The sequence below is a fragment of the Bos grunniens genome, chromosome 12 (genome assembly GCF_055505025.1).
Source record: "Bos grunniens cultivar Pamir isolate PY7600 chromosome 12, Bosgru_T2T1.0, whole genome shotgun sequence".
In the NCBI taxonomy this organism is placed as follows: domain Eukaryota; kingdom Metazoa; phylum Chordata; class Mammalia; order Artiodactyla; family Bovidae; genus Bos; species Bos grunniens.
In genome coordinates, this window is record NC_141176.1 from 82,104,211 (window position 1) to 82,125,078 (window position 20,868).

Below are 20,868 nucleotides of genomic sequence, written 5' to 3' on the forward strand. Positions count from 1 at the left end.
AGAATCATAATTGATAACCAAGAGTTGACTGTACTGCTAATAGTATTCTACTTGCTTTAATAAAAAGCATGAAAGCCACTATGACTGAAAGAAATGTTTAAGAAAAAGAAGAGACTTGAAGAAACATAATTTAAACACAAACTGATATCTTCTGTATGTGGCTGTAAAATCCATACTGATATAAATGTAGTTTGACATATAACTTGAGATATTAAATTATGAAATGGTAATGCATTAGCAGAAATATATATAGGGATGCAAAGATGTTACGGTATTGATCTAGATTACAAAGAAAGATGGTAATATAATAAAACATCATGTAATGCCTTTCTCCAAGGAGCAAAACCAATCAACATTTACTATATAGGTAATTTTCTTAATACTCCAGAGCGGAGGGCATTTTGTACACAGATCAGGAAAATGAAGTACAGAAAGCCTAAAGAGTTTTCTGGAGGCCAGTAATGGGAAAAAAAACCCAGAAACTACACTCCAAGTTCCTTATCCAGGTCACTGTATCATAATCTCCATTATAAAGATAAAGTAACTAGCATGATGTTTTTCTGACTTTAATAAATGTCAGAGAGTCTTGAAAGGCTACACAAGCTTCTAAGTTGCTTTTAAAAGTACGGCTTAATAAAAACTATTATGTGTTTTCATCCAACTTTGTTTTGCTTTGAAAATGGTTTTGTGTATCCTGCCTCATTTTCACACTGCAACAGCGTCATCATGTCCTTACTGAAGCTACGGAACACATCTGGCCCTAGTACGATGCTACCAGCTCTGTTTCTTTTTATTTCTGCTTTTTGGGGGCCAGAAATCCAGCAGAAAGAAAGATGGACGTTTTTGGGGACTAATATTCATTGAACCGCCTTTGTAAGCCAAGGCATCTCTTAATTTGGCAAGGGCTGTTTGGTGAGATACAGAGCCAGCAAAAAGAGGAAAACAAACTGGTGACTATTGTTGCAGTGATCACAAACCAGGGCAAGAGAGGACGAAAAAAACAAATACAACACCCTTTATCAGACCAACCAAAAACTATCACGCACGTGATATTTTGAGGGCTGCCATTTACCCCAGATGAAGCTTTAGAATCTGAGTTAACCTGTAACAAGGCAGTTGCTTCGGTGATGAACTGTAATCTCTGCACAGAACGATCCTTTTCTCTTTCTAGATAAACTGTTGGATAAGTGTATCTGAGTTTGATCATTACAGATGAGATGGTCTACACACCGAAGAACTCCAACAGAGTTTACTTTTATCTAGCTGAATGTCTAGAACGATTCAGGAATTGCAATTTGTGACTGTGTGATTTTTTAAAAAAAACATACATTATCAATGGGCCATGCTAATTAATGACAAAATTTCTCTAAGCTACTATAATACACCACCCATAAGCCATTACACTGGCTATCTAATCTCTTTCAGAATAAGAGTCAAATTCATATAAAATCTTCCTGCCTGTGTCCGATTCATATCAAAGAAGCAGTTCTTTTAGCCACAATTGGTTATAATTTGTTGTTGTTGTTGAGTGGCGCAGTCATGTCCAATTCTTTGCAACCCCATGGACTGCAGCATGCCAGCCTTCCTTGTCCTTCACCAAACTTCTCCTGGAGTTTGCTCAAACTCATGTCCATTGAGTCAGTGATGCCTTCTGCTTCTCTTTAAACCGTTTCGTCTCAAAAATCAGTAGGATTCCTGAGCTAGTGTTCCTGAATCATTCCTGAAAATAAGTAGCAGGATAGGATGCTGTGTGAGTGATACAGATTGACTGGACAGTCCACCAACGGACACCCCCATGGGGACAGCCTGTCTTAAGGCCTGGAACAGAGCAGTGTATGAGGGAAGTCTCTAACAGGTGGTCACCGTGTTACTGGGTAACACAGGAAAATCAAACTGAGCTGGCAAACCCAAGAAGGGGTCTTAAGAGACACGGTCATTTCTCAAAGCATCGGTCAGGAACTTTTTAAGGCTGACGAAGAAGATTCTGACCGAGGCCAGTAAGGAGTGCTGTTAACCCTACTGACTTCCACTAGGGGGCAGTGTTGCCTCGGGGCACAGGCACTGAGCGTGGTCATTGAGGAAGGTCAGGGTGGGGAGGTGGAGAAGGCAATGGCACCCCACTCCAGTACTCTTGCCTGTAAAATCCCATGGACGGAGGAGCCTGGTGGGCTGCAGTCCATGGGGTCGCTGAGGCTCGGGCATGACTGAGCGACTTTACTTTCACTTTTCACTTTCACTTTTCACTTTCATGCATTGGAGAAGGAAATGGCAACCCACTCCAGTATTCTTGCCTGGAGAATCCCAGGGACAGAGGAGCCTGGTGGGCTGCCGTCTATGGGGTTGCACAGAGTCGGACGCGACTGAAGTGACTTAGCAGGGTGGGGAGGACTTCCCTGATGTACCATCATCTCTGGCCGGCACGTCAGGGGTCACTTTAGAGACCTTAGGACCCACTGCTCACATGCACACAGTTTCCAGTCTGTTGTCACTCAGATACGGAATTTATTCTAAAATCCCACTCAAAGGCTAAGGATGAGACCTTCTCCCCTCTAATGTCAGTTGCTGTGTTTAAACTAACTCTACTCCGTTTTATGCAGTTCTGTTTCCTGAAAATCCCGGTGTAGCAATGCTGACCATACCTATAACTATCCCTGGCCCCCGGCCCCAGCGCACATCAGAGGTGATGTGGTGGGAAGGGCGGAAGCTGATCCACAGCCACTTGCCTTTTCTAAATGTCACAGGACATCTGGGCACATCTAATTCTCTGCAAGGGCTTCCCAGGTGGCTCAGTGGTAAAGAATCCGCCTGCCAATGCAGGAGACGTGGGTTTGATCCCAGGGTTGGGGAGAATCCCTGGAGGAGGAAATGGCATCCCACTCCAGTATTCTTGCCTGGAGAAAGCCATGGACAGAGGAGCCTGGCGGGCTACTAGTCCATGGGGTCATTAAAGAGTCAGGCACAACTTAGCGACTAAACAACAATTCTCTGCAACTTAGTCCAGTGATCTTAAACCATCTCTTATACTGAATTATATGAAATACAGGTTTTCTTCAAGGGTTTTTACCTCTTGACTGGCTTTTCTCCCATTAATCAGTGGGAAATATAGATTATCATTCAAGTGAATTTAATATATTCCTAGAATAATATATAACATTAAATACAGAGTGTTATTTTATTTTGTGAATGTATCACTTATTTGCAAATGTGCTTCACTCAGTTTTCCCCTCGTCACTTGGTTTATATAAAATATCCTCCGGGCACCTACCACTCTCAATTTGTCCTCTGGAATAAGTCTTTTCTACCGATACACAATGAGTACATGTTACAGTAAACAGGTCAATACCTTAATGTTGTAAACATTTTGTTTTTATAAGCCTGGGCAATGACCCATGCAACAAACTCCTATGCTTTGAGTGTTTTTAAAATAGCTAAGCCCATTGGTCACAGTGAAATTGTTACTTTCATTAATTGCTGTAAAAATCCGAGAGTAAGTGCCTGCTAGGGTTATACCTGCAGTAAGTATGGGGTCTCTTCCCTTGTCTTACTGTTAACTGGTGATGGGGAGGGGCAGTCTGGCATGCATTGGCTTAAGTTCTTTGTGGTCCTCTGCTGCCCCCTGCTGGTCATGCTGAGGTCTAACAAAGCCTTTCCTTCTTGAACTAGAGAAAAGAGGAAATGAAAAAATGCCGGTGTCTAAGGGATTCTCAAAGAGTCGGACACGACTGAGCGACTGAACTGAACTGAATTGAAAGGATTCTTTCTATTTTCATCCTTTTCTAAAATAAATCCATTTTAGATTCTGGCATTCCAGCCAAGTCTCTCACATACTGGATATCTGTCATATTGGTTGGCCCAACAGAAGGTACTGTATTTACTGTTAAATAGGAATTTTCTTAAAGACACATATATGGCTACAAATTTCCCATAAAATGCCTAGGTTCCAGATGTAAAAAATCATCTATGTATATATACATATACATGCTCACACACATACACATGTATACATACAGTATACACTCCCTTCTCTCTGGCTTTTGGCTGAGTTGATGACATGGAGCTCAAAGAGCTAATGGAGGCAGGGGCCAAAGCCCCCCAAATACAAAATCAGAATTAGAGACATAAGGGAAGACTGAGTTCCAGGGGAAGATGCGTGGACTACAAGACACTGGAAGCTATCTAGGGTGAGCGGGAATTGCAGGCACACTTTAGAAGGCTAAAATAATCAGCTACACACTGTTGATTGGAAAGGCCAAAGGAGAAGATTTGATTGAGGATGGTGTTGCTGAAAACTGGCTAAAGAAAAACATTCAGGATGAAAAGAGGAGAGAGGCAGGTAGGACAGGGTTCTCTGTGGGCAGCAGGAAGACAGGATGGAAATCAACAACGCTAACAATATGGTCTTTGGCAGCAGAACACAGCCAGCTGTCTCTCTCCTCCAATTCAAGCCACCACCGCAAAGCCCATTTGCAGTGGGAGGAACTGCTGCCCATCTTAGTGGATTAAGGTTATTTATTCATGGGCTGATCATTCTGTTTATTTTTGTCTGTTTTCTATGTTTCCTAAACAATTACCTTGGCAGGCGGGGCCTTGGTCTGCTTAGATTTTTTTTTTAATGCTTTAAAGTGTAAGCATGTATTTCAACTGATAGTGAGATAATCCTTGTGTTAAAAATTTTCTGGGCAAAAGGCAATGTAGCAGGTCCTTCAGAAGAATGGAAATTTGATTTGTGTGCTAAATAGGAAATGAAAACTAAAAATAATGAAACTCCTTGTTCTGTTTGTTTGAACCTCATGTCTGCAGAGCTGAAAAAGCCCTAACAGAGGTGGATAAATCAAATTCTTACATGTGTTGTACAAGGTACAGCTAAGTATAGAACTGAGAACTAGCATTTGAAGGCTACCGGCTCAGTGTGTGGCAGACTGACATAATATTGATTTAAATTAAGCCTAGAAGTTTATAGAGAGAGACTGTACCCACTACATTTAACTTTGCTGGGGGTGGAAGAGGGGGTGGAAGCTGCTGTATTTTGATTTCTCAACCTGAACTATTCTCAATTTAAGGTGTCAGGAATATACTGTCTTGACTCTCAGCCTGTACAAAGAAAGAGGTATGGACATCACAGTTCATGGGATGAATTCTTATGATTAGAAACAATGAGAAGATATTAATGACTATGTATTAAAGATGTTGCTTGGAGTGAGTATAAATAGTTGTCTACATGGCACAGTAACTAGCTAACTCATGCATGGAGCGAGGATGGGACAACTCAGAGACCACACCAGACAGAAATGATCACGTTGAAGTGCTGCAAGGTTGATATAGGTTTCCTGCTTGAAGAAACCCTTAAGAAGATTAAATTTACACTTAGGTTTCTGGAAACAGCACAGGTGCCCTCTGGCAAATGATAAGAGTGAATTAAAGATAATGCTCCTATGTTTTGGCAAAGTCTCTACTGTGAAGTTAGGAAGCCCCAAAGTTAGGAAGGCAAGATGAACGAGAGGTCTCGGTTTGCAAGTGAAGCAGCCTCGTAAGCAGACTTTGACCTGATTAAATCTTACCATTGTCTACAGAAATCCCAAGCACACTTGATATCTTTCTCACACTGAAAACACAGAAAAAGTCACTTTGTTATTGGCTTTTCCACACCCTCACACATTGATTCACGGGCTTTACGGCTTCGCAGCAGTTTAAAGATTAACATATGTTCAGGGCTGGAATGTCAGAATGGGGACGCTGGGTCAACTACACGCATGGCCTCAGGAGGGCCAAAGGAACCTGCCCCAGAGGTTTCTCAGGAGTCACGGAGGGGTGGGGGGCAGTAAATGACGATAAGGTGGCTCCTGGCAATGGCTCAAAATACTGAACTAAAAATATCAGAGGATGTCCCGCTATCATCATCAATTAGGCTGGATTTTGTCTTAAAAGCACCAAGCGGAGCCCGTGGGGCAGAGGGGCTGAGCGTTTGGGTCTGCTGCCGCAGTTGACCCGTCCCACATTGTGTCATTCTCCTCTGAGGAAGGGGACTGCGCGGCGAGCTCCGGGTCCCACTGCTCTGAGCTGGAAGAGAAGGTGAGTTGGTGACGTGGTGTGCGGCGCGGTGGCCGGTGGGGGGCGGCCCCCTCGGGGCTGTCATGTGGGATGGCTGGCTGTTACGATGGTGTGTCATGGGACTTACTGTGGTTAAAAGTGAGAGAGTTATCCAGGCTGCCCAGCGGCTGCAATCTCGCATGCATCATCCCTGTTCTGTTACGGGAAACAGGCAATGTCTGAGACTTTCGATCATGAACTATGGGTCCCAGCCCCTCCTGGTTCCTGCAACACGAGTGAAATGGGATAGGAGCCAAAGTTAGACTTGTTACACTGCGGCGAGATGGGGAGGGGCGTTAGTGAGGCCGGGACACAGCACGGAGGAGACGGGCCACGCACAGACCAAGCGCAGCGGAGCCCGCCTGGGGCCCGGGAGCCAGAGACACACAGGCGGCAGGGGCAGCGCTCGCAGAGTTCAGAGCAAAGCACCTGAAGACGAAGGAGCGAGAACCAGGCCAAAGCAGAGGCCTTTCCAGTGTCGGAAAGCCCTTCAGAGATGCTCCTTTTTAAACAGGTGAGCATCACTCCAGTGTGGTGCCGAAGACCAGCATCTGGACAACGGCCAAAACAGCACGTGCCTTTTCAGATCATACATGTTACTGAAGAGCGGAAACAATTTTATTTTTTTAGTCAAAACAAAGGCATTGGAAGAAAACAGAGGAAAAACATGCAGTGGGACGGATTCGGTGAGGCGGTGTAACACCTTTGATTCTTACCCAGGCAAGGAGGAGAAGAGCCACACCCTTTGTTAGACTTGTCAGCAGCCAAGTGAAGAAAACAGAAAAGTGATCTGGGTTAGCAGTCAAACGGCTGACTTCCTACTGTGTACCATCACCAGAGCAGACGAGACCTGAGCCCAGCGCCGGAGCGACGCCTGTCCCCCGTCCCGCGGCCAACCGGCTCCCTCACTGTGTTACTGTGTGGAGTGCAGCAGGGCATGCATGGAGTCTCATGGGGCAGCATGCTGCTGGGTGATTTCAAAGGGACACAATGAGAAGGTGCGGTGTTCCCAGGACGGGAGCCCCATGGAGGCCAGACACGGACGACTCGGGATCCTGTCCGCATGCAGCAGAGACCACGCACGGTTTCCTATAGACCAGCACGCGGCTCTGCACCAGACCAAGCAACACCGGCCTCCTCCCCCGCCTCTCTATGCTCATTTACTTCCAAGACAGTCCCAGGAAGCATTCTTTTACATGCAAATATATACAGGGTGCTTAGGAAGTCAGAAGATTTTTTCTTAAAAAAAAGGTTAAATTTATAGCCATTGAAAAAAAATCAGTTAATTGTTTCACAAAACCCAATTCCACAACAGTTTGTTGGGGCCGAAATCTTTGGCTTCTCACGTTCACCACGTTTAGCTCTGAGGCATTTTATTCTATTTGCACAACATATTCCAAATGCCATCTTGTGATGTGGGTGACAGTTACTAAAAGAGGGTGAGAAGCTCCCCCAGCACAGTATCTTTCTGCTACAAATATACTGTTTAACCATCTTCACGGGACAAAGTCAAAAGGAATGAAGTTGCCATATAAAGAGGTTATTGCATAAGGACACACTGTATATACTTGCATTCAGGACTCAAAAAACTCAAACGCAAAAATTACTGTTACGATAAAAAAGAAAAAGAGTTGAGATTAGCGGACGTTAAGTGCCACCATGTTTCAATTAAAAATAGTATTAATGGGAGGAAAGCATAATATAGTCTTTCTCAATCTGTTTTTTAAAAGAAAACATACTTTTACTTTTAACACAATTTTGAAAATTTCTCAGATATCTCAAGAAAAGAACAATGTTACCATAAAAGCAAAATCTTGACATTCAGAAAGTCTATTAAAAATCTCTTTCCTATTTCATTGCTGTAAAACAGAATTACAGATAAGCGAAAAACCTCAATGACAACTAAACTTTTAAAGTTTTTCTTAAAACATAAATATGTTTATTTATCATTAAAATTTTAAAACAGTAACAATAGAGAAATAAGACACTTGGACCAAGACTCCACAAATACATTATCACAGGATACACAACACGGAAGAGAACAGACACAGACACGCTGGATGGCGACAGGGCAGGAGGAGGGAAGAGACGCCCTCTGAGGAGATACTGGTACTGCCAGAGCAGGGGCTGCTCAGCCGCCTGCCAGCAAGGAGTGTCCAGCTCCCCTCCGACTCAGTGCGGAACCAAAGGGCTGGGCATGGGGCAGTGAGGCTCTGTGACGCTCAACAGAGCGCTCTGGTCAGGCGACGACAGGCCACAGACGGCTTGCTCGGGAAGAGTGGAGAAAAGGCTCAGTTGGAGAGATGGTACTGGTGGCAGTCCGAACGGATCGGAGATGGGCTCAAAACCTTCTTTCATTAAGAAGCAAAGGGGCTGGACTGAGAAGTTAGTGTCTTGGGAGCTGGGAGGTAGAATGGTAAGAAAAAAGAAAAGAAGGACCTTTTGAGAGTGAGATGGGAAGAGAGATCATTTAGGAAGGAAACAGAGGGAGTGAGAAGACACAGCAAGAGGAACAGCGAGAAGAGGAGGAGACAGAACAGAGCGTAGGGAGGGTTTGGAAGGAGCTGCGGCACCAGGCCGCGGAGGAAAAGCTTTCCAAGAGCTTCGCCTGAGACAGAGCAAGCCAGAAGGAACGCGGCAACGCCGGCGAGCGAGGCCGCCAGGTTTCATGGCAGCGATCCAAGGACCCGCCAACTGTCTTCACGGCTGTTTGTGAGAATTCCAACTGCCAATCACCACAGACGACAATTCCCACACTTTCGGGTCCAAGTAATACACAGAATGACACAACACGTCACACTAACCCCCCACAGTACCTGGCGATATAGCGCTTCCCCATGTACTGGAACTGGTGCAAGCAGACTCTGTGGATAGGATGAAAGATTATCAGGGGAGGCGACAAAATTACTGGGGATAAAATCACTTCTGACACGTTACTTTATTTAAATGCATTTACAGTAACACGTTCATTCAATAAGCTCTTACCTATATTACTGGCCCCTTACTTCTGGTTTTCAGAAATTCTCTGCAAGGTGCCTTTAAACCCACAGAAAGTGATCAAACTCAAGGCAGGCCCTATGTTGTGCTGCTATCAGAACCGTGGAGGATGGTTTGAGCAACGCAGAACAAAGGCCCAGGAGGGACAGGATTGACTGACTTAGAGCTTGGACACTTACTCTACGTTCGTCTTGGAAGTGAAAACCCCATACGCTGCTCCGAGTTGCTTGTTCATCCTCGTTCAACCTAAGGAGCTTTCTTTTTTCTTTTTTTAACATCATATTTATTCCTTTTAGCAAGACAACATCTCTTCATTTTATGTATTTATTTTGGCTGCACCACGTGGTATATGGGATCTTAGTTCCCCAACCAGGGATCAAACTAGTGCCCCCTGCATCGGGAGTATAGTCTTAACCACGGGACCACCAGGAAAGCCCCTGGAACTTTCTGTTTTGATTCAAGTAAACGGACTGGTCCCTTACAGACATCAAGTATGTTTGTTGTTATTGTTGTTTATTTTACTATATCCATAACATTGCTTAAAAAAGGAAGTTCTTCTGGTGGTGAAGCTTATCTCAAATGTGACAACTATTATCTTTGTTAAGTATCAACAAGATATAATATCTCTAATATTATCTATACTAGAGAGGAAACGGACGTGAATTCATGAATCAAGGCCATTAACTCCAAAATGCACAAAACTCTGACCGTCATGGATTTCCACCCAAATTCATGCAAACACGTGGGGCAGCAAATCATGACCCCAAATAGCAGACATAAAGCTACTTGTGAAAGTCACTCAGTCGTGTCTGACTCTGTGGCCCCATGGACTATACAGTCCATGGAATTCTCCAGGCCAGAATACTGGAATGGGTAGCCTTTCCCTTGTCCAGGAAATCTTCCCAACCCAGGGTTGAACCCAGGTCTTCTGCATTGCAGGCGGATTCTTTACCAGCTGAACCACAAGGGAAGCCCATGATTTAACCAATTACTGTGAACAATCATGGTATTAAAGAAATAAGTTCTTAATGCAAAAACAATAATGTGCTTGACTGTGGGTTGCTCCCTGAGACCCTACTGGGTGTTACGGAATATACTCTCTATGAAAATTTTTCAAAAATCCAAAAAATTCTGGATTTGAAAAACCATCTGGCCCCACTGGTTTTGGATAAGGGATTATGGATCTGTGTTTCTAAAAATAAAAAGCTTAAAGGAAAAAATAGAAACTTAAAGAGATCAAATAATATAGACTGTATTTAAGATTTCACTTTTACTTACTGTATATTTTTAAATTATAGCAATTTTTCTGTCTTAGGTACTGTATCTGCTTAAGTTAGAGTCAACTCAGAAATGCAGCATCCACCCAATTCAGCTAACAAATGTTGTGTTATTTTATTAAAACGGCTTAACCACACAAGTAGTAACCTCTCATCTATAATCATCACATATGTAAATTCAGGGCTGTCACTGTCCTCTGGGCCATGAGTTCCTGAGACTGGGTGTTGGGGTCAGCTCCAGGAGAAAGAACTTAACTAAGGATAAGTGTGGATGTGACCATACATTGCATTCCTGGTTCAACAACAGAGTATTTTTCACACCCCTTAATTAGCCAGGAAAAATCAAGAGTCAATTGAGCAAAGACAAAACTACTCACTCTGATATTGTAAAAAAATCCATAAGTTCAGCTGTTGAGGCCTTGTTCCAATACGTAAACAAAGCATCTGGAAAGTAAACATGTATTTGGTCAGAATCAGGATGCTTATTTTCTACATATGTAATATGGGAAGAGACCTGAGTGTAGGCCTCCAAACCCTCCCAGCCCCCTTTCATAACTGATCAAAGAATGAACTATGGTGACCACTCTATACCAGATGACACGTACAACAGCTTAGTCAGGGTAAAGAAGCTACGTTTGAACACTTGAACTTTAATTTCATCATGCATCATCTAACCCGACATGGTACATATTTTAACTTATACATGATGAGCTCTTAAATGGGTTAGAAAATTCAAAGAATACATTGTAGGCATACAATCTAAAGGGAGGTTCACTCTTTACCAACTACAGAATCCCTCCCCAGTAGAGAATTTCCTGAAAATTCTTATGTGTACATAAGTAACCCCTTCCCAACACACACATTGAAATGGAAACACGCATGCTATGTGCACTGTTTCACTGAGTTTTAATTCAACAACAGAGCTTCGATCTATCCCAATGTTTTCCAAGCTGCATAATATTCTTCTCCATGGACGCACTATAACAAAGTTACCAGGTCCCCGACTGACAGACGTTTTACTTGTTCTTCCCCTCAATTTTTTGCTGTTATAAATCATGCTTTAGTGAACATGGGTCTTTGCACACTTGTCCAACCACATCTACAGGACAAATTCTTAGAAGTGAAGTAACCGTGTTAATGGTTTGTACATTTAAAATTCAACAGATACTGTCAAACCGCTTTCTGAATAATCAGTGTATGAGAGCTCCTGTTTCCCAGCCCGATGGTATAATGTATCTGTGCTTAAGAACCTCACCTACTGGTTGAACCTCTGGGTCAACCTACTCTTTATCACAAGCAACTGGGCACATTTTCAGTTAAGGCAAATCCTACGAATTCACTTGACCCTTACCCATGCAGCACGGCACACACAGTGTTATCATCTGGGAGTTAACCATTTTTACATGGTTACATTTTATATAGAAGCTGAGACATGTGTTATAAGATTTCTCTTAGGGAAAAAGCCATTGAGTCTTTGGGGCCTGAGATGAGGGAGTGGGTGGCTGCAGAGGGGCTGAAGGCCCACAAAGATACACGGCCGTAGACTTCTATTCTACATGGTCAAGAGCAGTGACAACAGGCGGGAGAAGTGGGCGGATGCATAGCAAGTAGCTGTTATGTGCCAAGCATTCCACTGGGTCTCAAGACTTCACGTGTGTCCCGTCATTGAATCTTCACCGTGTTCAAGGCAGAGTTCCCATTTACAGATGGACTAACTGAAGAACAAGTAAAGAGCCTCTTGATGAAAGTGAAAGAGGAGAGTGAAAAAGTTGAGTTAAAACTCAACATTCAGTAAACTAAGATCATGGCATCCGGTCCCATCACTTCATGGCAGATAGATGGGGAAACAGTGTCAGGCTTTATTTTTGTGGGCTCCAAAATCACTGCAGATGGTGACTGCAGCCATGAAATTAAAAGACACTTACTTCTTGGGAGAAAGTTATGACCAACCTAGACAGCATATTAAAAAGCAGAGACATTACTGTGCTGACAAAGGTCTGTCTAGTCAAGGCTATGGTTCTCCTGTAGTCATGTATGGATGTGAGAGTTGGACTATAAAGAAAGCTGAACGCCGAAGAATTGATGCTTTTGAACTGTGGTATTGGAGAAGACTCTTGAAGTCCCTTGGACTGCAAGGAGATCCAACCAGTCCATCCTAAAGAAGATCAGTCCTGTGTGTTCATTGGAAAGATTGATGCTAAAGCTAAAACTCCAATACTTTGGCCACCTGATGTGAAGAACTGACTCACTGGAAAAGACCCTGATGCTGGGAAAGATTAAACGCAGGAGAAGGGATGAGATGGTTGGTGATGTCAATGGACATGAGTTTGAGTAAACTCCGTGAGCTGGTGATGGACAGGGAGGCCTAGTGTGCTGCAGTCCATGGGGTCGCAAAGAGTCGGACACGACTGAGTGACTGAAGTGAACAAAGGCTCAGAGAAGCTAAGCAATTCTCCCAATGACCAGCGGAGAGAATGCTGGTGGAATGGAAATTTAAACCAAGTGCAGCTGATTTTGAAAGCCACGTTTGGCCTTAGAGACCAGAGGGTGGGTCGCAGAGCTTCCATTTCCTGGGGGCAGGGTTTGAGTTCAGAATCCAGACAGACAGACTCTGGTTACTGGAGGCTGGTCATCTGGGTGTGGTGGGAACCTAGGGAGTTCCTGGGATGCTGAGAGCCTCTCTGGGTCAACCTGCAGACCTCTGAGACCCCTTCCCCAAGCACATAAGAAACAGAACCGGCTGGCCAGCCGGGCACACCATGGCGGCCTTTCCTTACTCTGGCTGTTGGGTGTGTTGCGGGTGCAGGGGGGCAGAGCTAAGTTCTATTAAGGAAGGCAAGTGAACGTGAAAGCCGCTCAGTCATGTCAGACTCTGCAACCCCATGGACTACACAGTCCATGGAATTTTCCAGGTCAGAATACTGGAGTGGGTAGCCTTTCCCTTCTCCAGGGGGATCTTTCCAACCCAGAGATTGAAGCCATGTCTCAGTCATCGCAGGCAGATTCTTTACCAGCTGAGCCACCAGGGAAGCCCAAGAATATTGGAGTGGGTAGCCTATCCCTTAAGGAGGGAGGAAGCACAAAAAGGAGCAGAGGGTGAGTGAGGGGCCCTGCGTGTCCAAGGTGCTCATTAAATGTGGGATAAAGCAAGGAGACCAGTCCTGGGTGTTCACTGGAGGGACTGATGCTGAAGCTGAAACTCCAATACTTTGGCCACCTCATGCGAAGAGCTGACTCATTGGAAAAGACCCTGATGCTGGCAGGGATTGGGGGCGGGAGGAGAAGGGGATGACAGAGGATGAGATGGCTGGATGGCATCACCAATTCAATGGGCGTGAGTTTGGGTAAACTCCGGGAGTTGGTGATGGACAGGGTGGCCTGCTGCGATTCGTGGGGTTGCAAAGAGTCGGACACGAATGAACTGAAAGCAAAGAACAGCCACAGAGCTAGTTACAGAGCTGATTCTGATTGTCTGTCTGGTAAATTATTCTAAAGGCGATTTTTCTCCTGCCTCTCATACCATACACAAAAATCAATGCTTGGTAGACATTAGGATTTAAGTGTGAAAATTGAAATAATACAGCTTTTAAAGAAAATACAAAAGAATATCTTCAGACCCTGAGAGTAGGTACAGATTTCTTAAATGAGACACACACATAAAGAAATTCTAATTATAAAGGGGAAAAAATTATACTTGACAGTAATTGATAAAAGAGAACATTCTATAACTATTTTGAAGAGGTTGTTGCATTTTAAAAATATTTACCTGGCCTTAACAAAAGGCTGACTTAAAAGGGTATACATCTTGTGTATTTGTTTTTTTAAAAACACTGATGTTCTAGTTATGCATCATATTTAATATTTGAAATGTAAAGTATTTTAAAGAAAATCTTTAACAAAGGAAAAGCAGGATTATAATGCTGGCTAAAACTCGCTGCCATGATGAAAATTGAGAAGTTCTGACTGAATGGGAAGAAGTTCAACGTTCTAACTGAAATATTAGAGTAAGTGCCCAGTGCTTTTATATTTGGTCATCATTCGCAAAAAAAAAAAAAAAAAACCTTGTCTATTTGTTTGTTTTTTTAAATAGCTATTTTAAAGTAACATACTGACAGAAGAATAAAATACCCCAGTCACAAAGCATTTCAAGGACTGGCACGCTACTCCTAACCTCTGAGCTAGGGGTCAGCTCTTGGTGCTGCTGAAATGGGAGCTCGATAGGAAAGAACCACTATCTGCAGGCAGAAGTGCCGTTCCCTGGAGGCTCAATGGCCACAGCCCCTGCCGCCAGACAGGCGGGCTTCCGGTCTCCAAAAATGGCATTTTCCTTTCAGAAGAGTTCATCTTCTCTCCATGACCCTAACGGAGTTCACAGAACACTTTCTGATTTGTTACAGGGAAAATGAATAGATTTTCTGGCCAAGATAACAACTGTGACACTGTACCATTGCTTATAGCACACTAAATCAGAGCTGCAACTGTCCTGCCATGGGCGTTCACAAGCCTCACGAGGTGCTGGTAAAGCACTAACGGTCGTGGTCATTCCTATTTAAAAACGGGGTCGTCAAGCCCTTAATCAGAAACTCAACCTACCAGGATACCACTACTTCCATTAGAAAACTAAACGCACCCCTCTTCTAGTTAAAGCCAGGAATGCTGCACGCACGTGCTCAGGTCGTCGACACTACAGTCTCTAATTCAGGAGACTGACTAATAAAATTAGGCAAGTGGTCCATAAGCTTGTTTGGACAAATGAAACTTTATAATAATAAAAAAAAAAGAGCTCCTTTCATTTATCTGCTTTTGTCTCCTCTGGCGAAGACGTATGTCTGAGTTTAGTATAAAATTTTAAAATTCACACTTTAGAACTTCTTTTTATAGAATATAGTAATTAATGAAAATAAATGTCCAAATTAAGACTTTCATTTCTAGTACATTTATTAAATTAACATGTATTTCAAACAAGAGAGAAAAAAAAATCCACTTAAATCCTTAAACCCTCTCAACCAACTACAATTTTTAAAGGATAAACTGAATACTGAAACAAGGAAAGTAAAGCAGATTTCTTCATTTTTTTACCTACCGTCAGACATGCTTTTTAATATGTAAAGGAAACACATCAGCAGGCTCTTAATCTCAGACTGGTCCAGTTTGTCACAGCGAACGACAGAATTTCCCAAAGTGCCACTTTGTTGGTGCTAAAGGAGGAGAAAACACAGGTGACTTTTCTCCTTTGTTACAAGTAAAACAAAGTTAGGTTCACTTTTCTCCCTTGGAAGAGAAAGATTTTCAGAATTGAGTCAAATCATGTAAGTTGGCAGGTATCCATGATTTGTCAACAGACCACAGGCACATCGTCACCAAACACACACATGTGTGCTAATCCATGGGAGTGCTGTCTTGTCTCCTTTGCACACTCTCCCAGGACAAGGCAGAAGGCACGGACCTTTCAAACTGAATAACCACAGTCGTGGTTACTGGCTTAGTTCTGAAATGCCAAGTAAAACTTCATGCAGAAAAGTTTATGTGCTAAGACGGAACACAGAAACGATGCTTCAGAAGACACCGCCAAACCAAGCCACGTCAGTGGCTGAAACAGCAAATTAAGTCCAAGGTGCTGCCGCGGATCAGCCACTGAAGCCTGGAGCTGAGTCACGGTCATTCTGTTACATTCTAGAGCAGCCTTAAGGGAGGACCACGGGCAGCGGCCTGATAGGGGCAAACAGGGTCATCTCAGCCCAGCAGGGCCAGAGGCCCTGAGCTGATGCTATCACGCCACCATCAGCTCAGCGCAACACTGCACACTTCACACAGCTCAGGGCACAGGGCGAGGGCAGTTTTGCCACCAGGCAGCAGGTTCACTTCCAAACTATTCACATTAAAAAAAAAAAAAAAGAACAAGAATCTCATCTCATTAAAAGAGAACACAGGAAATTAGAAAATCTTCAAAGTTATAATTCCAATTGGAATCAGGAATTTTTTTTTTCCCCAAATACCAAAGCAGAAAGATCAGTGAAAAAAATATTTTGTCTTTCATTTCAATATTTCATTCAAGGCATTGGTGGGCAATTGAAAAAATATATAAGTATTTTTCAATTCAGTTCAATTTCAATTCAATAAATCATTTTTCAATTTATTTTCAGGCTCGATTAACAACATATGTGAGTAGTTCCATCATAGGGAGGAACCCGGTGCCATCAGTGGCAAAGCTGCAGCGCGGGGGCACCCTGCTGCCCACCCACTTCCTCAGTGCCCCTGGGAGAGCTCAGGCCTCCTCCCAGCGGGGCCTCCTCCGGCAGAGGTGGCAGCATCAGGAGCGAGAAGTCTACGGTGGCTCGGTGTCTCCTGGCCGGCTGGTCGCTCTCCTCCTCCTCCTCTCCAGCACCGTGCACGACACAAGCCGAGTGCCTTCTGAGCAGCCTCTCCCTCTATGCAGGAAGGCGTGTCAGGGTCAAGGGAAAAGTTCGACAGGTCATGACCCCTGCACGGAGATGTCCGCATGGCTCCAGGACCGTGGCTGAGCACCATCGGGGAGAGGCCAGACCCGCAACCCCATGGTAAGGTTACGCACCTGATTCCAAGTAAGGATGGCCTCCGTGTGTCTGAGAATTGGGAATGCATCCCTAAGTGGGTCACCTGTTGACCGATACACGTGCTTGCCTATAACTTGAAATAACTTAGGAAAACAGTGGCCAAGGTGAGACTCATCTATCATGGTTCCAGGTCTAAATCTAAGTTTTATCCATGTGCACAAAATTCAGAATAGTTTTTGTTATTTCAAGAAAAATAGTTCAATATGAGCAGATGTGTTGTGTTGGGGGCACAGGGTGAATGGAGTGATTCCCAATAAGGATTTATCCCTGAGTCATCCATAATTAATCTTTTCTGGAGCCAGCTTTGGATCCAGCGCCCATTTGCATGGGTAACTGTGTTATAAACACTGTTCTCTGGCATACAGACCGTGGGGATTCTTAGCAAGTGGCATTCTGATTTCCCTATCTGTCTAAACTTCCAGAACCAAAGTGCTCACTGTGAATACTGATGAAATGCTGGAACAGGAATAGAGGGGTGCAGGGGATGGGCCCCACCCTTAAATCACACTCTGACCGACTACCCCAGGTTTAACTGAGTTGTTTCAGAAAGAAAGGGAAAAAAAAGGTCCAACCTGATGAACATGCGAACATGAAGCATGCCTACTTTGGGCTGAATCCATCAGTTATAAGAAAACACCGAAATTACAGGAAAGGAACTTACCTTCTCCAGGGAATTGCTCTTCTCACTATTCCTTTCTGGAAGGCTGTTCCCGGAATCTGTGCTTATGAGGGAGCCTCTTGAATCAGCATTTCTCACGCTATTGATGTTGGGAGTTGAGTTCGTATATGGAGAAGCTAAACAAAGGTCAAGCCAAGACCCAGATTTGGTGAGAAAGAACAAAATAAAGGTAAGCCCTCAGCTTTAAAGGAGACTGCTTTTAGGGCACTTGTTTAAACTTGTTTTTTCTGTGAGGAAGTTGGCTCAAGACTTTTATTCAGTTACCTCTCCTTTAAAGAACTAGGCCATGTAGTGTAAAAGTAAACTTGAGTCTGAAACATTCTGACATAACTATCAAGTCACTTACGAGAAACCACCTTGGATTGCTCAGACTTGGGGAGAACATGCTGTTTCAGACTGGGGTAGAATAAAGACTTCAAAAAATTAAAAAGATAAATCCACCTATAACCTTCAAATAAAAAAAACTTAAATCATGCAATAAACCCACTGTACTCAAACGGCATGCCCAGGAGCCCCAGAAAACCCCGAGGGGTGTCACGGGACATTTTCAATTTTCAAGGAAAACACAATACTTGACATCTGTCGGAAACCGTAGTTTTGACCTCAGACTGCTACATTCCTTTCCATGATGTCATATCTCTCTGAAGTGGGGTTGCTGTGATAAAAGCCAAGTACTGGGTGAAAATCAGTGTGGAACAGGAAATGAGAATGCCAGTGAGCAATCTGATTTCAAATGTGAGAAGCTGTGCAGCGTCCAATAGGCACACACGCTCCATTAGTAAGAACTGTGGTTATTAAAAATAAAATTTTTTTTCTTTGAATTTACGTACATAGGTTTCAAATGCCTCTTAAATTGTTAGGTTATACATACTTACTAAGTTATTTGGCCTTAAGCACCTAATAAACGGACCACTCGGTGTTTCTTTTGGCCTGGGGACGCCATGAAAAAAGCCACTTTGACAATGAGGGTGCTGTGAACTGAGACTGTTTGGGAATCTCTGCAATAAACATTTACGAGCAGAGAGGAAATCTAACTTGGAAATAAAATTCGTGACATCTGTGAGGGGAAAAAACAAAAAATTGCATTTTAAGGAAGAAGTCAGCCCCTACCTCGAGACTATGGAATTTTAAAAAGTACTAGATTGACTTCCTGCCTAGATAAGATTTCATTAAATCACATAATTAAAAATGACCCTCAGACTCGCACACTTTGGGCTGAACCAAGAGGCACGCCCCTGGCGGAGAGGCCTGGTTGGCTGTGCAAACCGCAGGAGAAGAGCCCTAGCCCCACGCAGCAGGCTGTGAGCATGGCCCTCTCGTTCCCAAGCTGCCTTCACGAGAGATGCCGTCACCTGGCACCTCGGGACAGGCAGCCCTTCTGGGTTTCAGCCTGCCAATTAGCTGCTGTGGATTGAGACACCTCCAAGTTAGTCCATCCCCACCCACAGGCTTATCCACCATCCCTAAAACCGATTCAGTGTGTTAAGTACATCAAGGAAAGAAGGGTCAGCAGAATCCGAAAACAAGTGAAGGCGGGAACATGTAAACCACGGGCCACCGGCAGCACGGCCCCAGGACAGGAACTGTGTGACTGCCACGAGAAGCAGGTCAAAATGCTATGAAAAAGCAATGAGTCTTTTTCTATACTCAGAAAAGAGACATGCGCTGTGACCAAATTATAACTATCAGCCTCCTAATATAACCGGACTTCATATTTAATGTAGAACATGGAGCTCAGGAGAAAGAGACTCTGGGGAAAGTAAAATTAGACCCTGAATTCTCAGAGTTTAGGCTCAATTCCAGAACAAGAGTCCTAATCTAAAGGCAAACAGGTGGAAATGCAATAAATCAAAATCAACAGGCTTAGTTAGAACCATGTTCCTGTTGTCTGTGTTTGTCTGTATTTAATATCCTGGCCCGGTGCATAACTTTTCAGAGAACTTTAGTTCAACTCTCTCCCCTTTGGTACAGACAGCAAAAAGCAATACACTGAGTAGGTGGAAAAAAGAACTCTGAGCCTAAGAATGCATGCCTTTTAAAATGAATGTAATCTTAGAGTAGTTTTTATCCAGGCGATGAATTGGTTTTAGAAATTTTCATGCACCATGTTCCAAAGGCATTAAAAAAAAAATGCTGAGGGCACATCCTCAGTAAGTGTGGAAGGAGAATCTCCTCAAGATATGGAATTCCTTGGTGAATAAAAGAAGAGCTAAAGCTACCAGAAAACAACTAGCAAACCCAGTTCAAAGGTGGGGGCTTCCCTGGAAGGCATTTCTAAAAGGAAGTTAGGATTACAGTGTTTAAAGATGGGGGGTGAGGGGAAGGTGGGGTCATAGATAAAAGCCCAAGTATAAATAAGTCTGCTGCGGTGAATTCCCGTGAAAAGTGGATCCAGATCTTAAAATTCAAGAAAGAATGAAAAAGACAAAATTAGTCTCAAGTACTTTTCATAACTTCACCATGAACACAGAGCAATCGAAGGCCATTTATGCCAATGAAGTTGTGCTGAAGACCCCCCCACGGCTCAGCTCTATGTTCTCAAGGAATCCCAAACCCTAACCGGGCGAATGTGGAACTGGAGAAATCAAGCCAGAGTCAAAACATCACCTCATCCTAGTTTCACCATTTCCGCAAAGCCTTGGATCCTACAGAAATGCTGGTCAGAGGGAACGCAGAGTTAAGATTTAGGCTGTGGGACTCATTTGACTGGCTACTAAGAGTCCATCACAAAGCATGAATAACACTGAAGAACTGTGCTTGTTACAATGGCAGTCAAATAACAACACTGAGGTGTCTACCTTGCCAAGCTCTGCAACACTATACTAGCTCTTCTTCCCTCACCAGGACTGTTTTTGAAATGTGGGCACAGGATGAAGAGGACAGACAACTTGCCCTTGCAATTGTAAATGGTGGAAGTCTGGACCCAAGGACACAACTGTCTGACTTTAAAGCCAGTGCCATGGACCGCTGCAAACAAAGCCTGGAAGGGACCCCTTCCCACTTTCAGAGAGTGGCTGGGTGAGTGGTCAGCACGAGAGCCCCAGGAAGAAGGCAGTGGAAATGCTGTGTGCCAGGCTCTGCATTCTGGATGAATTAACTCATTTCATCTTTACGGTGCCAAATGAGGTAAACAGAACTATGAAAAATACACATAAACATAAGCAAGATTAAAGACTGTATGGGTGTTCGAGGATAAATCTGAGCACTGGTGTGAGGTTTCCAATTTCATAGTCTG

General features: G+C 43.7%; 1 protein-coding gene across 50 annotated transcripts in view; it reads right to left on the reverse strand.

Annotated features, from left to right (window-relative positions):
* The window catches only part of DOCK9 (dedicator of cytokinesis 9), a 298,290-nt gene that overhangs the window by 57,077 nt on the left and 220,345 nt on the right, over window positions 1-20,868 (reverse strand). For 15 of the 50 annotated variants that reach the window (XM_086330405.1, XM_086330372.1, XM_086330377.1 and 12 more), the window contains 5 exons: window positions 17,616-17,749; window positions 15,445-15,559; window positions 10,739-10,805; window positions 8,904-8,951; window positions 6,176-6,312 (listed from right to left, as the gene is read on the reverse strand). In XM_086330405.1, the coding sequence (XP_086186531.1) occupies window positions 6,176-6,312; window positions 8,904-8,951; window positions 10,739-10,805; window positions 15,445-15,559; window positions 17,616-17,749 (501 nt within the window). Of the gene's footprint in view, window positions 1-5,558; window positions 5,603-6,175; window positions 6,313-6,937; window positions 7,052-8,903; window positions 8,952-10,738; window positions 10,806-15,444; window positions 15,560-16,603; window positions 16,790-16,932; window positions 17,038-17,615; window positions 17,750-20,868 lie in introns of all 50 variants that reach the window. The other 35 variants (XM_086330365.1, XM_086330357.1, XM_086330355.1 and 32 more) reach the window with 4 other exon arrangements.